Below are 20,548 nucleotides of genomic sequence, written 5' to 3'. Positions count from 1 at the left end.
ACATTAGCACAGTATATGTCCATTCAAAAGTACCTGTTGTCAAGATGAAGGCACCTCCAACGTCAAACAGACTTTGTGTGTGGCCAGGGCACAGTCTTTACAGTTGCAAGTGTGCCCTGCCTCCCCTTCTGTCAGCTCAGGAAGACCATTTAAAATGCAGATGCACCTCTGTGACACCTCCACCCTCCCTGTCTATAGGCTGTCTGAAAAGTATGCACAAAGCCCAACTGTCACTCTGCCCAGACGTGGATTGGAGTCAAGCTGTAAAACACCAGTCATAAGCAAAGAGAAATGCTCACTTTCTAAAAGTGGCATTTCTGTAATGATAATAAAAAATCTGACTACACCAGTAAGCAGCTTTTCTTACTAACATTACAACCATACTAAACATGCCTATGCTACCCCTCATAAATCAGACTATACCCCTTTACCAACTCCACCTCCATTCAGTCTGGGTCACCATTAGACCCCTCACCTCCTGTGATCCTAAAAATGGGTAGTCCTGTGTTATTTTCCATTTTTATTGACCTTTTCAATCTATTGATCTCTTTTGCTATGGTCCCTCAAGAATGGAAAAGTGCAATTGTATTGCCCCAGCTTAAAAAGCCTGCTTTAGATGCAACAAAACTCAAGAGTTTGCACCCTCTCTCTCTCCTGCCAGTGAAAGTTAAATTTTGGCAAAACATATTACCTGGCATTTGTTAGATTGAAATCTCGTAACCACCTCCATCATTTTCAATCAAGTGGACACCCATGTCACATTACTAATTCTGCGCTTCTTGGTATCACGGAAGATATTAAAATGATCGTGGACAGGGGTACAATGGCAGCACTCATCTTGTTGGATCTGAGGGCCACTTTCACATCATACCACATGCTGTCCTACTGAAGAGATTGAGGAAAGCCGGGATTTATGGCAAAACACATCAATGGTACATCTCTTTTCTGGACAAGCACTTGTTCCAGGTAGCCTCCAAACCTTATGTTTCAACAAAATGGTGTTGAAAGCTCATCTCTGAGCCCCATGCTTTTAAATTTCTCTGTTCATCTGCTAGCAGACATTTTTGAAGCATTTGTGTGCTCAATATTCTCGTATGCAGATGATCCACATATTATCATGTCATTGTCCCCAGATTCAGGCAACTCGTTCCTTCAATTTAAAACAATTACATCATGTGGCTGTAGCACAAGCGCAATGGAGGGGCACTACCTGCCTTAAACTCAATAGCAGCAAAACAGAGGTGTTGATAGCGGGGAATCATCATAACTTATGGGGACCTCACTGGTGGCTGGAACAACTTAGACCTGTCCCGAAGCCCAAACACTCTTTAAAGATTTTGGGATTCTGGTCGGAAAGCAAACTGTTGTTCAATGTTCAGATTAACAAGTTAATGTCCCACTTCTTTGGGCTCCTCTGAGGTTTGAGGAAGATTCTTTAGTATTTTCCTGCTTCCAACCAAAGCACTATTATTCAGCCACTTATTAACACCTCATCTTCTTCATTCAGGTGAATTATGGCAATGTGCTTTACCTCAGAGTGAACAAAACTTATTTGAAAAACTTTGAGAATGCTCCTGCCTGCCTCCTGGGCCACCTTACTAGGTGGGCCCATGTTTCATCACAGCGCCACGATCCTCATTGGCTCATAGTTGAGAAATACATTAAATTTAAAGCCCTCTCCTACACCTATAAATCGCTGACCCAGGCAGGACTGCTAGAGCTTTGTGCATGTGTAATCAGAGATTAGCTGTGGTTCCACACTTCTGTCGGGCCAGGCAGGAAGGGTCACTCATTTAGATATTTAGTACCCAAAATATTGAACACTCTCTCTCTCTCTCTCTATCTTCCTCGTAGCCCTTCAGGGGGATCCTTTACAATTAAGAGCTGACTCTTAATGGCCTTCCTTGGAGGTAATGTGCACTAGAGCTGGGAAGCCTTTGTTGGGCAGCCATGCGCTCTACAAGTCATTAAAATAGAAATAGATGAGAGGAAAAACTACAGGGCAAGAAGGGAGATAAGTGACTTGAGAAAGGGGGATCCCCTCGAAAACGGGCAAAAATGCTGTAGGAAAGTACCATCTTGCCTGGCATGTTACCCCCATTTTTCACTGTATATATGTTGTTTTAGTTGTATGTGTCACTGGGACCCTGCCAGACAGGGCCCCAGTGCTCATAAGTGTGCCTGAAAGTGTTACCTGTGTTATGACTAACTGTCTCACTGAGGCTCTGCTAATCAGAACCTCAGTGGTTATGCTCTCTCATTTCTTTCAAATTGTCACTAACAGGCTAGTGACCAATTTTACCAATTTACATTGGCTTACTGGAACACCCTTATAATTCCCTAGTATATGGTACTGAGGTACCCAGGGTATTGGGGTTCCAGGAGATCCCTATGGGCTGCAGCATTTCTTTTGCCACCCATAGGGAGCTCTGACAATTCTTACACAGGCCTGCCACTGCAGCCTGAGTGAAATAACGTCCACGTTATTTCACAGCCATTTTACACTACACTTAAGTAACTTATAAGTCACCTATATGTCTAACCTTTACCTGGTAAAGGTTGGGTGCTAAGTTACTTAGTGTGTGGGCACCCTGGCACTAGCCAAGGTGCCCCCACATTGTTCAGGGCCAATTCCCCGGACTTTGTGAGTGCGGGGACACCATTAAACGCGTGCACTACATATAGGTCACTACCTATATGTAGCTTCACAATGGTAACTCCGAATATGGCCATGTAACATGTCTATGATCATGGAATTGCCCCCTCTATACCATCCTGGCATAGTTGGCACAATCCCATGATCCCACGGGTCTCTAGCACAGACCCTGGTACTGCCAAACTGCCTTTCCCGGGGTTTCACTGCAGCTGCTGCCAACCCCTCAGACAGGTTTCTGCCCTCCTGGGGTCCAGCCAGGCTTGGCCCAGGAAGGCAGAACAAAGGACTTCCTCAGAGAGAGGGTGTTACACCCTCTCCCTTTGGAAAATGGTGTTAGGGCTGGGGAGGAGTAGCCTCCCCCAGCCTCTGGAAATGCTTTCATGGGCACAGATGGTGCCCATTTCTGCATAAGCCAGTCTACACCGGTTCAGGGACCCCTCAGTCCTGCTCTGGCGCGAAACTGGACAAAGGAAAGGGGAGTGACCACTCCCCTGACCTGCACCTCCCCTGGGAGGTGCCCAGAGCTCCTCCAGTGTGCTCCAGACCTCTGCCATCTTGGAAACAGAGGTGCTGCTGGCACACTGGACTGCTCTGAGTGGCCAGTGCCAGCAGGTGACGTCAGAGACTCCTTCTGATAGGCTCCTTCAGGTGTTGCTAGCCTATCTTCTCTCCTAAGTAGCCAAACCCTCTTTTCTGGCTATTTAGGGTCTCTGTCTTTGGGGATTCCTTAGATAACGAATGCAAGAGCTCATCCGAGTTCCTCTGCATCTCTCTCTTCACCTTCTGCCAAGGAATCGACTGCTGACCGCGCTGGAAGCCTGCAAAACTGCAACAAAGTAGCGAAGACGACTACTGCAACTCTGTAACGCTGATCCTGCCGCCTTCTCGACTGCTTTCCTGGTGGTGCATGCTGTGGGGGTAGTCTGCCTCCTCTCTGCACTAGAAGCTCCGAAGAAATCTCCCGTGGGTCGACGGAATCGTCCCCCTGCAACCGCAGGCACCAAAGAACTGCATCACCGGTACCCTGGGTCTCCTCTCAGCACGACGAGCGAGGTCCCTTGAATCCAGCAACTCTGTCCAAGTGACTCCCACAGTCCAGTGACTCTTCAGTCCAAGTTTGGTGGAGGTAAGTCCTTGCCTCCCCGCGCCAGACTGCATTGCTGGGAACCGCAACTTTTGCAGCTACTCCGGCTCCTGTGCACTTCCGGCGGAAATCCTTTGTGCACAGCCAAGCCTGGGTCCACAGCACTCTAACCTGCATTGCACCACCTTCTAAGTTGTCCTCCGGCGACGTGGGACTCCTTTGTACAACTTCGGGTGAGCACCGTTTCAATCCACTTCGTAGTGCCTGTTCCGGCACTTCTGCGGGTGCTACCTTCTTCTGAGAGGGCTCTTTGTCTTGCTCGACGCCCCCTCTGTCCCCAGACGCAATTGGCGACATCCTGTTCCACAGCAGCATCCAAAAACCCTAACCGCACGACTTGCAGCTAGCAAGGCTTGTTTGCGGTCTTTCTTCAGGAAAACACTTCTGCACGACTCTCCACGGCGTGAGGGATCCGTCCTCCAAAGGGGAAGTTCCTAGCCCTTGTCGTTCCCGCAGAATCTTCAGCTTCTACAGTCCAGTAGCAGCTTCTTTGCATCCACAGCTGGCATTTCCTGGGCATCTGCCCATCTCCGACTTGCTGGTGACTTTTGGACTTGGTCCCCTTGTTCCACAGGTACCCTCGTTTGGAAATCCATCGTTGTTGCATTGCTGATTTGTGTCTTTCCTGCAGAATTCCCCTATCACGACTTCTATGTCCTTTGGGGAACTTTAGTGCACTTTGCACTCACTTTTCAGGGTCTTGGGGTGGGCTATTTTTCGAACCCTAACTGTTTTCTTACAGTCCCAGCGACCCTCTACAAGGTCACATAGGTTTGGGGTCCATTCGTGGTTCGCATTCCACTTTTGGAGTATATGGTTTGTGTTGCCCCTATCCCTATGTGTCCCCATTGCATCCTATTGTAACTATACATTGTTTGCACTGTTTTCTAATACTATACTGCATATTTTTGGTATTGTGTACATATATCTTGTGTATATTTGCTATCCTCATACTGAGGGTACTCACTGAGATACTTTTGGCATATTGTCATAAAAATAAAGTACCTTTATTTTTAGTATATCTGTGTATTGTGTTTTCTTATGATATTGTGCATATGACACTAGTGGTACTGTAGGAGCTTCACTCGTCTCCTAGTTCAGCCTAAGCTGCTCTGCTAAGCTACCATTATCTATCAGCCTAAGCTGCTAGACACCCTGTACACTAATAAGGGATAACTGGGCCTGGTGCAAGGTGTAAGTACCCCTTGGTACTCACTACAAGCCAGTCCAGCCTCCTACATTGATTGTGCAGTGGTGGGATAAGTGCTCTGTAACTACTTACCACTTTTGTCATTGTACTTTTCATAAGAGAAAAATATACAAAACAAGTTCAGTGTATGTACACCTAACCAAAAAGTTTTGCATTTCTTTTCTCACCTCTTTTCTAAAGTGCTGAAAAGTACCTCTAAACTTTCTAAAAAGTTCTTTAAAAGTTTACAAAGTTTTTTTTCTGTCTTTCTAAAAGTTCTGAAAAACTTTTTCTTCCTTTTTTCTATCACTTAAACACTTTCTAAAATGTCTGGCACAGGCCAAACTGTTGATCTGTCCAAACTTGCTTATGATCACCTTAGCTGGAAAGGAGCAAGGAGTCTCTGCATAGAAAGAGGTTTAAGTGTAGGGAAGAATCCCCCTAGAGAACTGTTAGTGAATATGCTTGTTGAACAGGATAAGGCCAGAGCTGGCACAACTGTTGAAAGGTTAGCTGATGGTTCCCACTCTGATTCTGGGGCACCCCTAGCAAAAGAAGTGGGAGGGAAACTTCCAAGCCTGCCCCCTAGCAAGCCACCTAGCATAGTTGGTACTGTTGTTGAGTCACATCATACAGATAGTGTGGTCTCACATCACAGTAAGAGTATTCCTTCTCATCATAGTAGAAGTGCTGTTTCTGTTAGCCAAGCTGTTAGGGTGCCTTCTGTTAGGGCCAGGTCTCCTTCTGTTCTATCTCAGCATACTTCTGTCTCTAGACATGCCTCACCCACCCACCCTGATGACAGAGTGTTAGAAAGGGAGCTCAATAGATTGAGAGTGGAACAAACCAGACTGAAGCTCAAGAAGCAACAGCTGGATTTGGATAGGCAGTCCTTAGAGGTGGAAAGGGAAAGACAGAAATTGGGTTTAGAAACCCATGGTGGTAGCAGCAGTATTCCCCATAGTCATCCTGCAAAAGAGCATGATTCCAGGAATCTGCACAAGATAGTTCCCCCTTATAAGGAGGGGGATGACATTAACAAGTGGTTTGCTGCACTTGAGAGGGCCTGTGTTGTACAGGATGTCCCTCAAAGGCAGTGGGCTGCTATCCTATGGCTATCATTTAGTGGAAAGGGTAGGGACAGGCTCCTTACTGTAAAAGAAAGTGATGCCAATAATGTTGCAGTTCTTAAGAATGCACTCCTGGATGGTTATGGCTTAACCACGGAACAGTACAGGATGAAGTTCAGAGAGACCAAAAAGGAGTCTTCACAAGACTGGGTTGATTTTGTTGACCATTCAGTGAAGGCCTTGGAGGGGTGGTTACATGGCAGTAAAGTTACTGATTATGAAAGCCTGTATAACTTGATCCTGAGAGAGCATATACTTAATAACTGTGTGTCTGATTTGTTGCACCAGTACCTGGTGGACTCTGATCTGACCTCTCCCCAAGAATTGGGAAAGAAGGCAGACAAATGGGTCAGAACAAGGGTGAACAGAAAAGTTCATACAGGGGGTGACAAAGATGGCAATAAGAATAAGGATGGTAAGTCTTCTGACAAGGGTGGGGACAAATCTAAAAATGAGTCTTCATCAGGCCCACAAAAACACTCTGGTGGGGGTGGTGGGTCCAAATCCTCTTCAAATCAAAACAAAGAAAAGAAACCATGGTGCTATTTATGTAAAATAAAAGGCCATTGGACAACAGATCCCAGTTGTCCAAAGAAAAGCACCAAGCCTCCTACCACTACAACCCCTACTGCTACACCTAGTGTCCCTACTAATAGCAGTGGTGGTGGGAGCAAACCTACTAATAGCCAATCCAAGGGAGTAGCTGGGCTCACTTTTGGTAACTTAGTTGGGGCTGGTCTTGTTAGGGAGACCACAGAGGCTGTGTTAGTCTCTGAGGGGGCTATTGATTTAGTTGCTTGTCCCCTTAACATGGATAAGTACAAGCAACTACCCCTAATAAATGGTGTTGAGGTTCAGGCCTACAGGGACACTGGTGCCAGTGTCACAATGGTAATAGAGAAACTGGTCCACCCTGAACAACACCTACTTGGTCACCAGTACCAAGTAACCGATGCTCACAACAACACACTTAGCCACCCCATGGTTGTTGTAAATCTCAACTAGGGGGGGGGTTACTGGTCCAAAGAAAGTTGTGGTTGCCTCAGATTTACCTGTAGACTGTCTACTTGGAAATGATTTAGAGACATTAGCTTGGTCAGATGTGGAGTTGGAGGCCCATGCAGCAATGCTGGGCATCACAGGGCATATTTTTGCTTTGACAGGGGCTCAGGCCAAAAAGCAAAAAGGACAGGGTGACTTGGATCCTGGAACAATGGACCAAGTGCTCCCTAAAGCTAGGGCTAGTAGAAGTAAAACACTACCTACTATCCCTCCCTCTACAGTGGATTCTACTTCTGAGGATGAAGAATTTCCACCCTGTGCAGAACCTACACCAGAGGAGCTGGAAGCAGACACTGCTGAGCTTTTGGGTTTTTGGGTGAAGGGGGGCCTGCCAGGGAGGAGCTGAGTGTGGCACAGCAAACCTGTCCCACACTAGAGGGTCTAAGACAGCAAGCTGTCAAACAAGCTAATGGGGATGTCAGTGACTCTCACAGAGTTTACTGGGAGGACAACCTCTTGTACACTGAAGCAAGGGATCCTAAACCTGGAACTGCCAGGAGGTTAGTGATTCCTCAGGAGTACAGAAAGTTCCTCCTAACTCTAGCCCACGGCATTCCCCTAGCTGGACATTTGGGACAAATGAAAACTTGGGACAGACTTGTTCCCTTGTTTCATTGGCCTAGAATGTCAGTGGACACAAAGGAATTTTGTAAGTCCTGTGAAACCTGTCAAGCCAGTGGCAAGACAGGTGGCACTCCAAAGGCACCCCTTATTCCACTGCCTGTGGTTGGGGTTCCCTTTGAAAGGGTAGGGGTTGACATAGTTGGCCCCCTTGACCCTCCTACTGCTTCAGGCAATAGGTTTATCTTGGTGGTAGTGGACCATGCTACAAGATATCCTGAAGCTATTCCTCTAAGGACCACTACAGCACCTGCAGTGGCAAAGGCCCTCCTGGGAATATTTTCCAGGGTGGGCTTCCCAAAAGAGGTGGTATCAGACAGGGGAAACAATTTCATGTCTGCTTACTTAAAGGCCATGTGGAAGGAGTGTGGTGTGACATACAAGTTCACTACACCCTATCATCCACAAACAAATGGACTGGTGGAGGGATTTAATAAAACTCTCAAAGGCATGATTATGGGACTCCCTGAAAAACTCAGCAGGAGATGGGATATCCTTTTACCATGCCTCTTTTTTGCTTACAGGGAGGTACCCCAGAAAGGAGTGGGCTTCAGCCCCTTTGAACTCCTCTTTGGACACCCTGTGAGAGGTCCTCTAACACTTGTTAAGGAGGGTTGGGAACAACCTTTAAAAGCTCCAAAACAAGACATAGTGGACTATGTACTTGGCCTCAGATCAAGGATGGCTGAGTACATGAAAAAGGCCAGTAAAAACCTTCAGGCCAGCCAAGAGCTCCAAAAGCAATGGCATGACCAGAAGGCTGTTTTGGTTCAGTACCAACCAGGGCAGAAAGTGTGGGTCTTGGAGCCTGTGGCCCCAAGAGCACTCCAAGATAAATGGAGTGGACCCCACACAATTGTTGAGAAAAAGGGTGAAGTCACCTACTTAGTTGACTTAGGCACTGCCAGGAGTCCCCTTAGGGTGCTCCATGTCAATCGCCTGAAACCCTACTATGACAGGGCTGATCTCACCCTGCTCATGGCAACAGATGAGGGACAGGAAGAAGAGAGTGACCCTCTCCCTGATCTCTTCTCTTCCACAGAACAAGATGCTCTAGTGGAAGGTGTAGTTTTGGCAGATTGTCTTACTGCTGAGCAGAAAGACCATTGCATAAATCTCCTGGGTCAGTTTTCTGAACTCTTCTCTACTGTGCCAGGTACCACTTCTTGGTGTGAGCACACTATAGATACTGGAGACAGCTTGCCTGTCAAAAGTAAAATCTATAGGCAGCCTGACCATGTCAGAGACTGCATAAAGCAAGAGGTGCAGAAAATGTTAGAACTGGGAGTGGTTGAGCACTCTGAAAGTCCATGGGCTTCTCCTGTGGTACTTGTACCAAAACCTCATTCCAAAGATGGAAAGAAGGAAATGCGGTTTTGTGTAGACTACAGAGGTCTCAACCACGTAACCAAAACTGATGCTCACCCTATACCCAGGGCAGATGAGCTCATAGATACACTGGCATCTGCCAAGTATCTAAGCACTTTTGACTTGACTGCAGGGTATTGGCAGTTCAAATTATCAGAAGATGCAAAAGCAAAAACTGCATTTTCAACCATTGGAGGCCATTACCAATTCACAGTAATGCCTTTTGGATTGAAAAATGCACCTGCCACTTTTCAGAGGTTGGTGAATACAGTCCTGCAAGGGCTGGAAGCTTTTAGTGCAGCATATCTGGACGATATAGCTGTCTTTAGCTCCAGTTTGGGATGATCACCTGGTCCACCTATGGAAAGTTTTGGAGGCCCTGCAAAAGGCAGGCCTCACTATCAAGGCTTCAAAGTGCCAGATAGGGCAGGGGAAGGTGGTTTATCTGGGACACCTGGTAGGTGGAGAACAGATTGCACCACTTCAGGGGAAAATCCAAACTATTATAGATTGGGTTCCCCCTACTACTCAGACCCAGGTGAGAGCCTTCTTAGGCCACACAGGGTATTATAGGAGGTTCATTAAGAACTATGGCTCCATTGCAGCACCTCTTAATGACCTCACATCCAAGAAAATGCCTAAAAAGGTATTGTGGACAGCTAGCTGTCAGAAAGCTTTTGAGGAGCTGAAGCAGGCCATGTGCTCTGCACCTGTCCTGAAAAGCCCCTGTTACTCCAAGAAATTCATTGTCCAAACTGATGCATCTGAATTAGGGGTAGGGGCAGTCCTTTCACAACTTAATTCTGAGGGCCAGGATCAACCTGTTGCTTTTATTAGTAGAAGGTTGACCCCTAGAGAAAAGCGTTGGTCTGCCATTGAGAGGGAGGCCTGTGCTGTGGTCTGGGCACTGAAGAAGTTGCGGCCATACCTGTTTGGCACTCACTTCATTGTTCAGACAGACCACAAACCTCTACTTTGGCTAAAACAAATGAAAGGTGAAAATCCTAAATTGTTGAGGTGGTCTATATCCCTACAGGGAATGGACTATACAGTGGAACATAGACCTGGGAGCACCCACTCCAATGCAGATGGACTCTCCAGATATTTCCACTTAGACAATGAAGACTCATCAGGTCATGGCTAGTCTTATTGTCCTTCGTTTGGGGGGGGGGTTGTGTAGGAAAGTACCATCTTGCCTGGCATGTTACCCCCATTTTTCACTGTATATATGTTGTTTTAGTTGTATGTGTCACTGGGACCCTGCCAGCCAGGGCCCCAGTGCTCATAAGTGTGCCTGAAAGTGTTACCTGTGTTATGACTAACTGTCTCACTGAGGCTCTGCTAATCAGAACCTCAGTGGTTATGCTCTCTCATTTATTTCAAATTGTCACTAACAGGCTAGTGACCAATTTTACCAATTTACATTGGCTTACTGGAACACCCTTATAATTCCCTAGTATATGGTACTGAGGTACCCAGGGTATTGGGGTTCCAGGAGATCCCTATGGGCTGCAGCATTTCTTTTGCCACCCATAGGGAGCTCTGACAATTCTTACACAGGCCTGCCACTGCAGCCTGAGTGAAATAACGTCCACGTTATTTCGCAGCCATTTTACACTGCACTTAAGTAACTTATAAGTCACCTATATGTCTAACCTTTACCTGGTAAAGGTTGGGTGCTAAGTTACTTAGTGTGTGGGCACCCTGGCACTAGCCAAGGTGCCCCCACATTGTTCAGGGCCAATTCACCGGACTTTGTGAGTGCGGGGACACCATTACATGCGTGCAATACATATAGGTCACTACCTATATGTAGCGTCACAATGGTAACTCCGAATATGGCCATGTAACATGTCTATGATCATGGAATTGCCCCCTCTATACCATCCTGGCATAGTTGGCACAATCCCATGATCCCACGGGTCTCTAGCACAGACCCTGGTACTGCCAAACTGCCTTTCCCGGGGTTTCACTGCAGCTGCTGCTGCTGCCAACCCCTCAGACAGGTTTCTGCCCTCCTGGGGTCCAGCCAGGCTTGGCCCAGGAAGGCAGAACAAAGGACTTCCTCAGAGAGAGGGTGTTACACCCTCTCCCTTTGGAAAATGGTGTTAGGGCTGGGGAGGAGTAGCCTCCCCCAGCCTCTGGAAATGCTTTCATAGGCACAGATGGTGCCCATTTCTGCATAAGCCAGTCTACACCGGTTCAGGGACCCCTCAGCCCTGCTCTGGCGCGAAACTGGACAAAGGAAAGGGGAGTGACCACTCCCCTGACCTGCACCTCCCCTGGGAGGTGCCCAGAGCTCCTCCAGTGTGCTCCAGACCTCTGCCATCTTGGAAACAGAGGTGCTGCTGGCACACTGGACTGCTCTGAGAGGCCAGTGCCAGCAGGTGACGTCAGAGACTCCTTCTGATAGGCTCCTTCAGGTGTTGCTAGCCTATCCTCTCTCCTAAGTAGCCAAACCCTCTTTTCTGGCTATTTAGGGTCTCTGTCTTTGGGGATTCCTTAGATAATGAATGCAAGAGCTCATCCGAGTTCCTCTGCATCTCTCTCTTCACCTTCTGCCAAGGAATCGACTGCTGACCGCGCTGGAAGCCTGCAAAACTGCAACAAAGTAGCGAAGACGACTACTGCAACTCTGTAACGCTGATCCTGCCGCCTTCTCGACTGCTTTCCTGGTGGTGCATGTTGTGGGGGTAGTCTGCCTCCTCTCTGCACTAGAAGCTCCGAAGAAATCTCCCGTGGGTCGACGGAATCGTCCCCCTGCAACCGCAGGCACCAAAGAACTGCATCACCGGTACCCTGGGTCTCCTCTCAGCACGACGAGCGAGGTCCCTTGAATCCAGCAACTCTGTCCAAGTGACTCCCACAGTCCAGTGACTCCTCAGTCCAAGTTTGGTGGAGGTAAGTCCTTGCCTCCCCACGCCAGACTGCATTGCTGGGAACCGCGACTTTTGCAGCTACTCCGGCCTCTGTGCACTTCCGGCGGAAATCCTTTGTGCACAGCCAAGCCTGGGTCCACGTCACTCTAACCTGCATTGCACGACCTTCTAAGTTGTCCTCCGGCGACGTGGGACTCCTTTGTGCGACTTAGGGTGAGCACCATTTCACTCCACTTCGTAGTGCCTGTTCCGGCACTTCTGCGGGTGCTGCCTGCTTCTGAGAGGGCTCCTTGTCTTGCTCGACGCCCCCTCTGTCCCCAGACGCAATTGGCGACATCCTGGTCCCTCCTGGGCCACAGCAGCATCCAAAAACCCTAACCGCACGACTTGCAGCTAGCAAGGCTTGTTTGCAGTCTTTCTTCAGGACGACTCTCCACGGCGTGAGGGATCCGTCCCCCAAAGGGGAAGTTCCTAGCCCTTGTCGTTCCCACAGAATCTTCAGCTTCTACAGTCCAGTAGCAGCTTCTTTGCACCCACAGCTGGCATTTCCTGGGCATCTGCCCATCTCCGACTTGCTGGTGACTTTTGGACTTGGTCCCCTTGTTCCACAGGTACCCTCGTTTGGAAATCCATCATTGTTGCATTGCTGATTTGTGTCTTTCCTGCAGAATTCCCCTATCACGACTTCTATGTCCTTTGGGGAACTTTAGTGCACTTTGCACTCACTTTTCAGGGTCTTGGGGTGGGCTATTTTTCTAACCCTAACTGTTTTCTTACAGTCCCAGCAACCCTCTACAAGGTCACATAGGTTTGGGGTCCATTCGTGGTTCGCATTCCACTTTTGGAGTATATGGTTTGTGTTGCCCCTATCCCTATGTGTCCCCATTGCATCCTATTGTAACTATACATTGTTTGCACTGTTTTCTAATACTATACTGCATATTTTTGGTATTGTGTACATATATCTTGTGTATATTTGCTATCCTTATACTGAGGGTACTCACTGAGATACTTTTGGCATATTGTCATAAAAATAAAGTACCTTTATTTTTAGTATATCTTTGTATTGTGTTTTCTTATGATATTGTGCATATGACACTAGTGGTACTGTAGGAGCTTCACTCGTCTCCTAGTTCAGCCTAAGCTGCTCTGTTAAGCTACCATTATCTATCAGCCTAAGCTGCTAGACACCCTATACACTAATAAGGGATAACTGGGCCTGGTGCAAGGTGTAAGTACCCCTTGGTACTCACTACAAGCCAGTCCTGCCTCCTACAAATGCCAACAAAGAAAATGAAACATGAAGAAGCAGTTTCTTCAAGAATGGCTATCATCAGGTTGGTGTCTGGCTTAAAGTTTGGAAGAAATCAGAATGTCTGCATGGATGAAATGCGCATGATTCACACTATCGTGGGTGAATTCAGTCTGGTAGCATATCTGTATTCTGTGTGTGCCTAATTAACACAACTTGTATGGTATAGTACCAGAATATCATGGCCTAAGTATCGTCAGACAAATGTTTTGGGTCCTAAAAACTAATATATATATACATATATATAATCGCCCGAGGAAAAAAAATCCAATGTGCAGTATTTTTGCAAACAATATTTATGGTAAGATATTTACATCAAACTTTATTTTGCTATCGATATTCTGACACAACTATATGCACATCATGCAGTTTGCTAAAAATGTGTGTAGGAAGGTGTGGCATATATAGGAAAAATAATTATTGGTGAAAGAAATTGTAAGTGCAATTAATGTGTGAAGTGGCACAAGCTACTAACACTATGATGATATATACTATGTGATGCTCTGATTAGGTAAGTAGGGGAATGCCATACACTTCCACGCATAAGGTAAGCAGGCACACCTTACCCATCACCTCAAATGATATGTGAGTGAATCGGTAACAAGTCATAACTTCTCATAAATGTACCTATGTCGCTCAGACCCAATTTTAGAAGTGGTTTACTAGACATTAATAAAGAAGCAGATAGTGATATTATACACATGCTTGTAACTGTTATTTCTTTTAAATAGGATGTACGTTTTTTATCATTTGGGCAAGTCTCTATCGATGCGCCATCGATATTATGATCTGGAATTCTGTGTTCTTATGCATCAACTTAATGCATTTCATATACCTGGTGTATAAGAAGAGACCGGTGAGTACCCCTATATTTTGCTAACACTCTGTCCAGTGCAGATGATAACTTGGAAATATTTTGATATCTTTCCTAATATTTCAAGCCAAAATAACATATTGTTCGATGTACAAATGATTTAAAATTATTTCGAACAGTTTGCTTTCGATAACTGGAAATTTCTTGCGTGTAAATTTGAAAATGAAGTTAGAACTCGCACAAAACTTACTATCAGCACTGAATGCTCATTCATAGTCTAACAAATTGTACTACGTATGACAGCCCTGATTACATTGCTGATGCCATCACATGTGACATAACAGGCGGCACAGCTGTGACGATTATTTAATTTCTGTCATTTAAACCTTATTGTTTCATGTGTATTGTTCTTTCAATGCCAGCCCCCTTGAAATATTTATAGCCGTTATATTTTAATATTCTGTTTGTATTTCACTGGTCTTGGTTCATCATTTTTATGAGATTATCACTGCATTATTAATTCTATCGTTTTTAAACCTTATTTTTTATTTTACTGTTCAAACAACGGTTCATTATAGAATCAGAATTGGCAAAAGTAAATCAGATCTGCAAAATGTCTGTAATGTTTCTGCCTTTAAACTCATTTTCATTAAAGGCATATACTGTTTGGCTCCCCTGTACAGCTTAGCCGGGATAATGAAACTTCTGTATTTTCAAAACGACATTCAAAACTTCCGAAGACAACTTTCTCTAAAGCGTAGGTTTCTGAAATGTTTAGTGGCATTAAAATGCGTTTTCCCTAGAAACCCATACCAACCATTTCGAGTTCCAGAAGGTTTCAATGTATGAAATAGTTGTAGTTTATCATGGGACCATTGTAAACGGTCTCATCTAGAAATTGCAGGTTCGATGGCATCTGTCGCTGTAGATACGCATGTTTTGCAATAGCTCGCCATCTGGTGTTGGGCCGGAGTGTTACAAGTTGTTTTTCTTCGAAGAAGTCTTTCGAGTCACGGGACCGAGTGACTCCTCCTTTTGTCTCCATTGCGCATGGGCGTCGACTCCATCTTCGATTGTTTTTTTTCCGCCATCGGGTTCGGACGTGTTCCTGTCGCTCCGAGTTTCGGAATGGAAAATTAGCTAATTTCGGAAGATTTTCGTCGGTATTGTTGCGTTCGGGATCGGCGTAGTTAGATTCAACACCGCATCGAAGATCGAAGATCGAAGAGCTCCGGTGCCCTTCGGGGTAGTTTTTCGATCCCCCGTCGGGGCCTGGTCGGCCCGACCACGTGCTGAAGAACGCCGATGGAACGGACCCCGTTCCGTTTCTGCCCCAAATGCCACAATAAATACCCCTATACAGACCAACACTTGGTCTGTAACCTGTGCCTGTCACCTGAGCACAGCGAAGACACCTGCGAGGCCTGTCGTGCGTTCCGGTCCCGAAAAACTCTCCGAGACCGTCGAGCCAGAAGACTTCAGATGGCGTCCGCGCCGACAGCCACCGGGAGTTCGAGGAACAAGAAGAGGAGGCATCCTTTTCGATCCAAGAATCGGACTCCGAAGGATTCGACGATACACAAACCGTGAGTAAGACGTCGAAAACCACACAGAGGAAGATTTACAAGGCCCAGGGGACGCCACTGCCATCAGGCCATGGCTCCACCCATAAATTCGGTGACCGACCGTCGGCACCGAAAAAGGCCCAAACAGTGCCGAGATCGTCCGACTCCGGTCGAGACACCGGCACGCAGCCTTCTCGGGACCGAGAAAGTGCTGGAGACAAGCCTTGACACCGAGATGCTGGTGTGGACACGGCTCGACGCCGAGACAGCGGCACCGAAGAAGATCGACGCCGAGAGGTTTCGGCCCCGAAAAAGAAAAAAGTCACCTCGGAGCCGAAAAAACACGCAGACAGGGTTTCGGTCCCGAAACAAACTGCAAGCGACCCAGCTTCAGGCTCTTATACAGAAGAGCACTCGCTAACCTCCCAAATGCAAAAGCATAGGTTTGAGGAAGAGCTACAATCAACTGATGTGGACCATACGCAAAAGCGTATTTTCATACAGCAGGGGACAGGAAAAATAAGCACCCTTCCCCCCATTAGAAGAAAGAGAAGGTTGGAGTTCCAAACTGAACAGACACCACAACCAAAAGTGGTGAAAAGAGTTACCCCACCACCCTCTCCTCCGCCCGTGATTAACGTCTCACCAGCACAAACTCCATCACACTCCCCAGCTCACACCACCATAAGTCAGGGTGACCAAGATCAAGAAGCATGGGACCTATACGACGCCCCAGTGTCAGATAACAGTCCGGAGGCATACCCTACCAAGCCATCTCCACCAGAGGACAGCACCGCGTATTCTCAAGTGGTGGCTAGAGCAGCACAATTTCACAACGTAAGCCTCCACTCAGAACAGGTCGAGGATGATTTTTTATTCAACACACTCTCCTCCACCCACAGCTCATACCAAAGCCTGCCTATGCTCCCTGGTATGCTCCGGCACGCAAAAGAAATCTTTAAGGAGCCGGTCAAAAGTAGGGCAATCACACCAAGGGTGGAAAAAAAGTATAAGGCGCCTCCTACAGACCCGGTTTTCATCACTACACAGCTGCCACCAGACTCTGTCGTTGTAGGAGCAGCTAGGAAAAGGGCCAACTCCCACACATCTGGAGATGCACCACCCCCAGATAAAGAAAGCCGCAAGTTCGATGCAGCTGGTAAGAGAGTCGCAGCACAAGCTGCAAACCAGTGGCGCATCGCGAACTCCCAGGCACTACTTGCGCGCTATGACAGAGCCCACTGGGACGAGATGCAACATCTCATTGAACATCTGCCCAAAGACTTACAAAATAGGGCAAAACAAGTGGTTGAGAAGGGACAGACCATTTCCAACAACCAGATCCGCTCCTCCATGGACGCTGCAGATACAGCTGCACGGACAATTAATACATCTGTAACTATCAGAAGGCATGCATGGCTCCGAACGTCTGGATTTAAACCAGAGATTCAACAAGCAGTTCTCAATATGCCTTTTAACGAAAAAGAACTGTTCAGTCCAGAAGTGGACACAGCGATTGAGAAACTCAAAAAAGATACGGACACTGCCAAAGCCATGGGCGCACTCTACTCCCCGCAGAGCAGAGGGAATTACAGCACATTCCGTAAAACACCCTTTCGAGGGGGGTTTCGGGGTCAGAGCACACAAGCCAGCACCTCACAAGCAACACCGTCCAGTTACCAGGGACAGTATAAAGGAGGTTTTCGGGGACAATATAGAGGAGGGCAATTCCCTAGGAATAGAGGAAGATTTCAGAGCCCCAAAACCCCTACTACTAAACAGTGACTCACATGTCACTCACCCCCTCCACACAACACCAGTGGGGGGAAGAATAAGTCATTATTACAAAGCATGGGAGGAAATCACTACAGACACTTGGGTTCTAGCAATTATCCAACATGGTTATTGCATAGAATTTCTACAATTCCCTCCAAACATACCACCAAAAGCACAAAATTTGACAACACACCACTCCAATCTCCTGGAGATAGAAGTGCAGGCACTATTGCAAAAGAATGCAATCGAATTAGTGCCAAACACACAAATAAACACAGGAGTTTACTCACTGTACTTTCTGATACCAAAGAAGGACAAAACGCTGAGACCAATCCTAGACCTCAGAGTAGTGAACACTTTCATCAAATCAGACCACTTTCACATGGTCACACTACAAGAAGTATTGCCATTGCTAAAACTACACGACTACATGGCAACTTTAGACCTCAAGGATGCTTATTTCCATATACCAATACACCCATCGCACAGGAAATACCTAAGGTTTGTATTCAAGGGAATACATTACCAATTCAAGGTACTGCCTTTCGGATTAACAACCGCACCAAGAGTCTTTACCAAATGTCTAGCGGTAGTCGCTGCACACATAAGAAGGCAGCAAATACATGTGTTCCCATATCTAGACGACTGGCTAATCAAGGCCCATTCGTTAATAGAGTGCTCAAATCACACAAATCATATCATGCAAACCCTCTTCAAACTAGGGTTCACCGTCAATTTCACAAAATCCAAAATTCTGCCGCGCAAGGTACAACAATACCTGGGAGCCATAATAGACACATCAAAAGGAGTAGCCACTCCAAGTCCACAAAGAATTCAAAATTTCAACACCATCATACAACGCACGTATCCAACACAAAGGATACAAGCAAAGATGGTACTACAACTCCTAGGCATGATGTCTTCATGCATAGCCATTGTCCCAAACGCAAGACTGCACATGAGGCCCTTACAACAGTGCCTAGCATCACAATGGTCACAAGCACAGGGTCACCTTCTAGATCTGGTGTTAATAGACCGCCAAACTTACCTCTCGCTTCTGTGGTGGAACAACATAAATTTAAACAAAGGGCGGCCTTTCCAAGACCCAGTGCCACAATACGTAATAACAACAGATGCTTCCATGACAGGGTGGGGAGCACACCTCGATCAACACAGCATACAAGGACAATGGAACGTACATCAAACAAAACTGCATATAAATCACCTAGAACTTCTAGCAGTTTTTCAAGCACTAAAAGCTTTCCAACCAATAATAGTTCACAAATACATTCTCGTCAAAACAGACAACATGACAACAATGTATTATCTAAACAAGCAAGGGGGGACTCACTCCACGCAGTTAAGCCTGCTAGCACAAAAGATTTGGCGTTGGGCAATTCACAACCAAATTCGCCTAATAGCACAATTTATACCAGGGATCCAAAATCAACTCGCAGACAATCTCTCTCGAGATCACCAACAGGTCCACGAATGGGAAATTCACCCCCAAATTCTGAACACTTATTTCAAACTCTGGGGAACACCTCAGATAGACTTGTTTGCGACAAAGGAGAACGCAAAATGCCAAAACTTCGCATCCAGATACCCACACAAACAGTCCCAAGGCAATGCCCTATGGATGAACTGGTCAGGGATATTTGCTTACGCTTTTCCTCCTCTCCCTCTCCTTCCTTACCTGGTAAACAAACTCAGTCAAAACAAACTCAAACTCATATTAATAGCACCAACTTGGGCAAGGCAACCCTGGTACACAACGCTGCTAGACCTATCAGTAGTACCCTGCATCAAATTGCCCAACAGGCCAGATCTGTTGACACAACACAACCAAAAGATCAGACACCCAGATCCAGCATCGCTGAATCTAGCAATCTGGCTCCTGAAATCCTAGAATTCGGGCACTTACAACTTACCCAAGAATGTATGGAAGTCATAAAACAAGCCAGAAGGCCATCCACCAGGCACTGCTATGCAAGTAAATGGAAGAGGTTTGTTTGCTACTGCCATATTAATCAAATACAACCATTACACACAACTCCACAACATGTAGTGGGTTACTTGCTTCACTTACAAAAATCTAACCTGGCTTTCTCTTCCATTAAAATACACCTTGCAGCAATATCTGCATACCTGCAGACTACCTATTCAACTTCCCTATATAAGATACCAGTCATTAAAGCATTCATGGAGGGCCTTAGGAGAATTATACCACCAAGAACACCACCTGTTCCTTCATGGAACCTAAATGTTGTCCTAACTAGACTTATGGGTCCACCTTTTGAACCCATGCACTCCTGCGAAATACAGTTCCTAACCTGGAAGGTGGCATTTCTCATCGCCATTACTTCCCTAAGAAGAGTAAGCGAGATTCAGGCGTTTACAATACAGGAACCTTTTATACAACTACACAACAATAAGGTCGTCCTAAGGACCAATCCTAAATTTTTGCCAAAGGTTATTTCACCGTTCCATCTAAATCAAACAGTGGAACTTCCAGTGTTCTTTCCACAGCCAGATACCGTAGCTGAAAGGGCACTACATACATTAGATGTCAAAAGAGCATTGATGTATTACATTGACAGAACAAAAAACATCAGAAAGACTAAACAACTATTTATTGCATTTCAAAAACCTCATGCAGGAAACCCAATATCAAAACAAGGTATAGCCAGATGGATAGTTAAATGCATCCAAATCTGCTACCTTAAAGCTAAACGACAGCTGCCCATTACACCAAGGGCACACTCAACCAGAAAGAAAGGTGCTACCATGGCCTTTCTAGGAAACATCCCAATGCAAGAAATATGTAAGGCAGCCACATGGTCTACGCCTCACACATTCACCAAGCACTACTGTGTAGACGTGTTATCCGCACAACAAGCCACAGTAGGTCAAGCCGTACTAAGAACATTATTTCAGACTACTTCCACTCCTACAGGCTGATCCACCGCTTTTGGGGAGATAACTGCTTACTAGTCTATGCAAAACATGCGTATCTACAGCGACAGATGCCA

General features: G+C 46.3%; 1 protein-coding gene across 2 annotated transcripts in view; it reads left to right on the top strand.

Annotated features, from left to right (window-relative positions):
* POPDC1 (popeye domain cAMP effector 1) overlaps positions 1–20,548 on the top strand; it is a 274,307-nt gene that overhangs the window by 125,667 nt on the left and 128,092 nt on the right. For both annotated transcript variants that reach the window (XM_069235416.1, XM_069235417.1), the window contains exon 3: positions 14,093–14,217. In XM_069235416.1, the coding sequence (XP_069091517.1) occupies positions 14,093–14,217 (125 nt within the window). The remainder of the gene's footprint in view (positions 1–14,092; positions 14,218–20,548) is intronic.

The sequence above is a fragment of the Pleurodeles waltl genome, chromosome 5 (genome assembly GCF_031143425.1).
Source record: "Pleurodeles waltl isolate 20211129_DDA chromosome 5, aPleWal1.hap1.20221129, whole genome shotgun sequence".
Taxonomy (NCBI): Eukaryota; Metazoa; Chordata; class Amphibia; order Caudata; family Salamandridae; genus Pleurodeles; species Pleurodeles waltl.
This window is presented reverse-complemented; position numbering and strand designations above follow the sequence as displayed.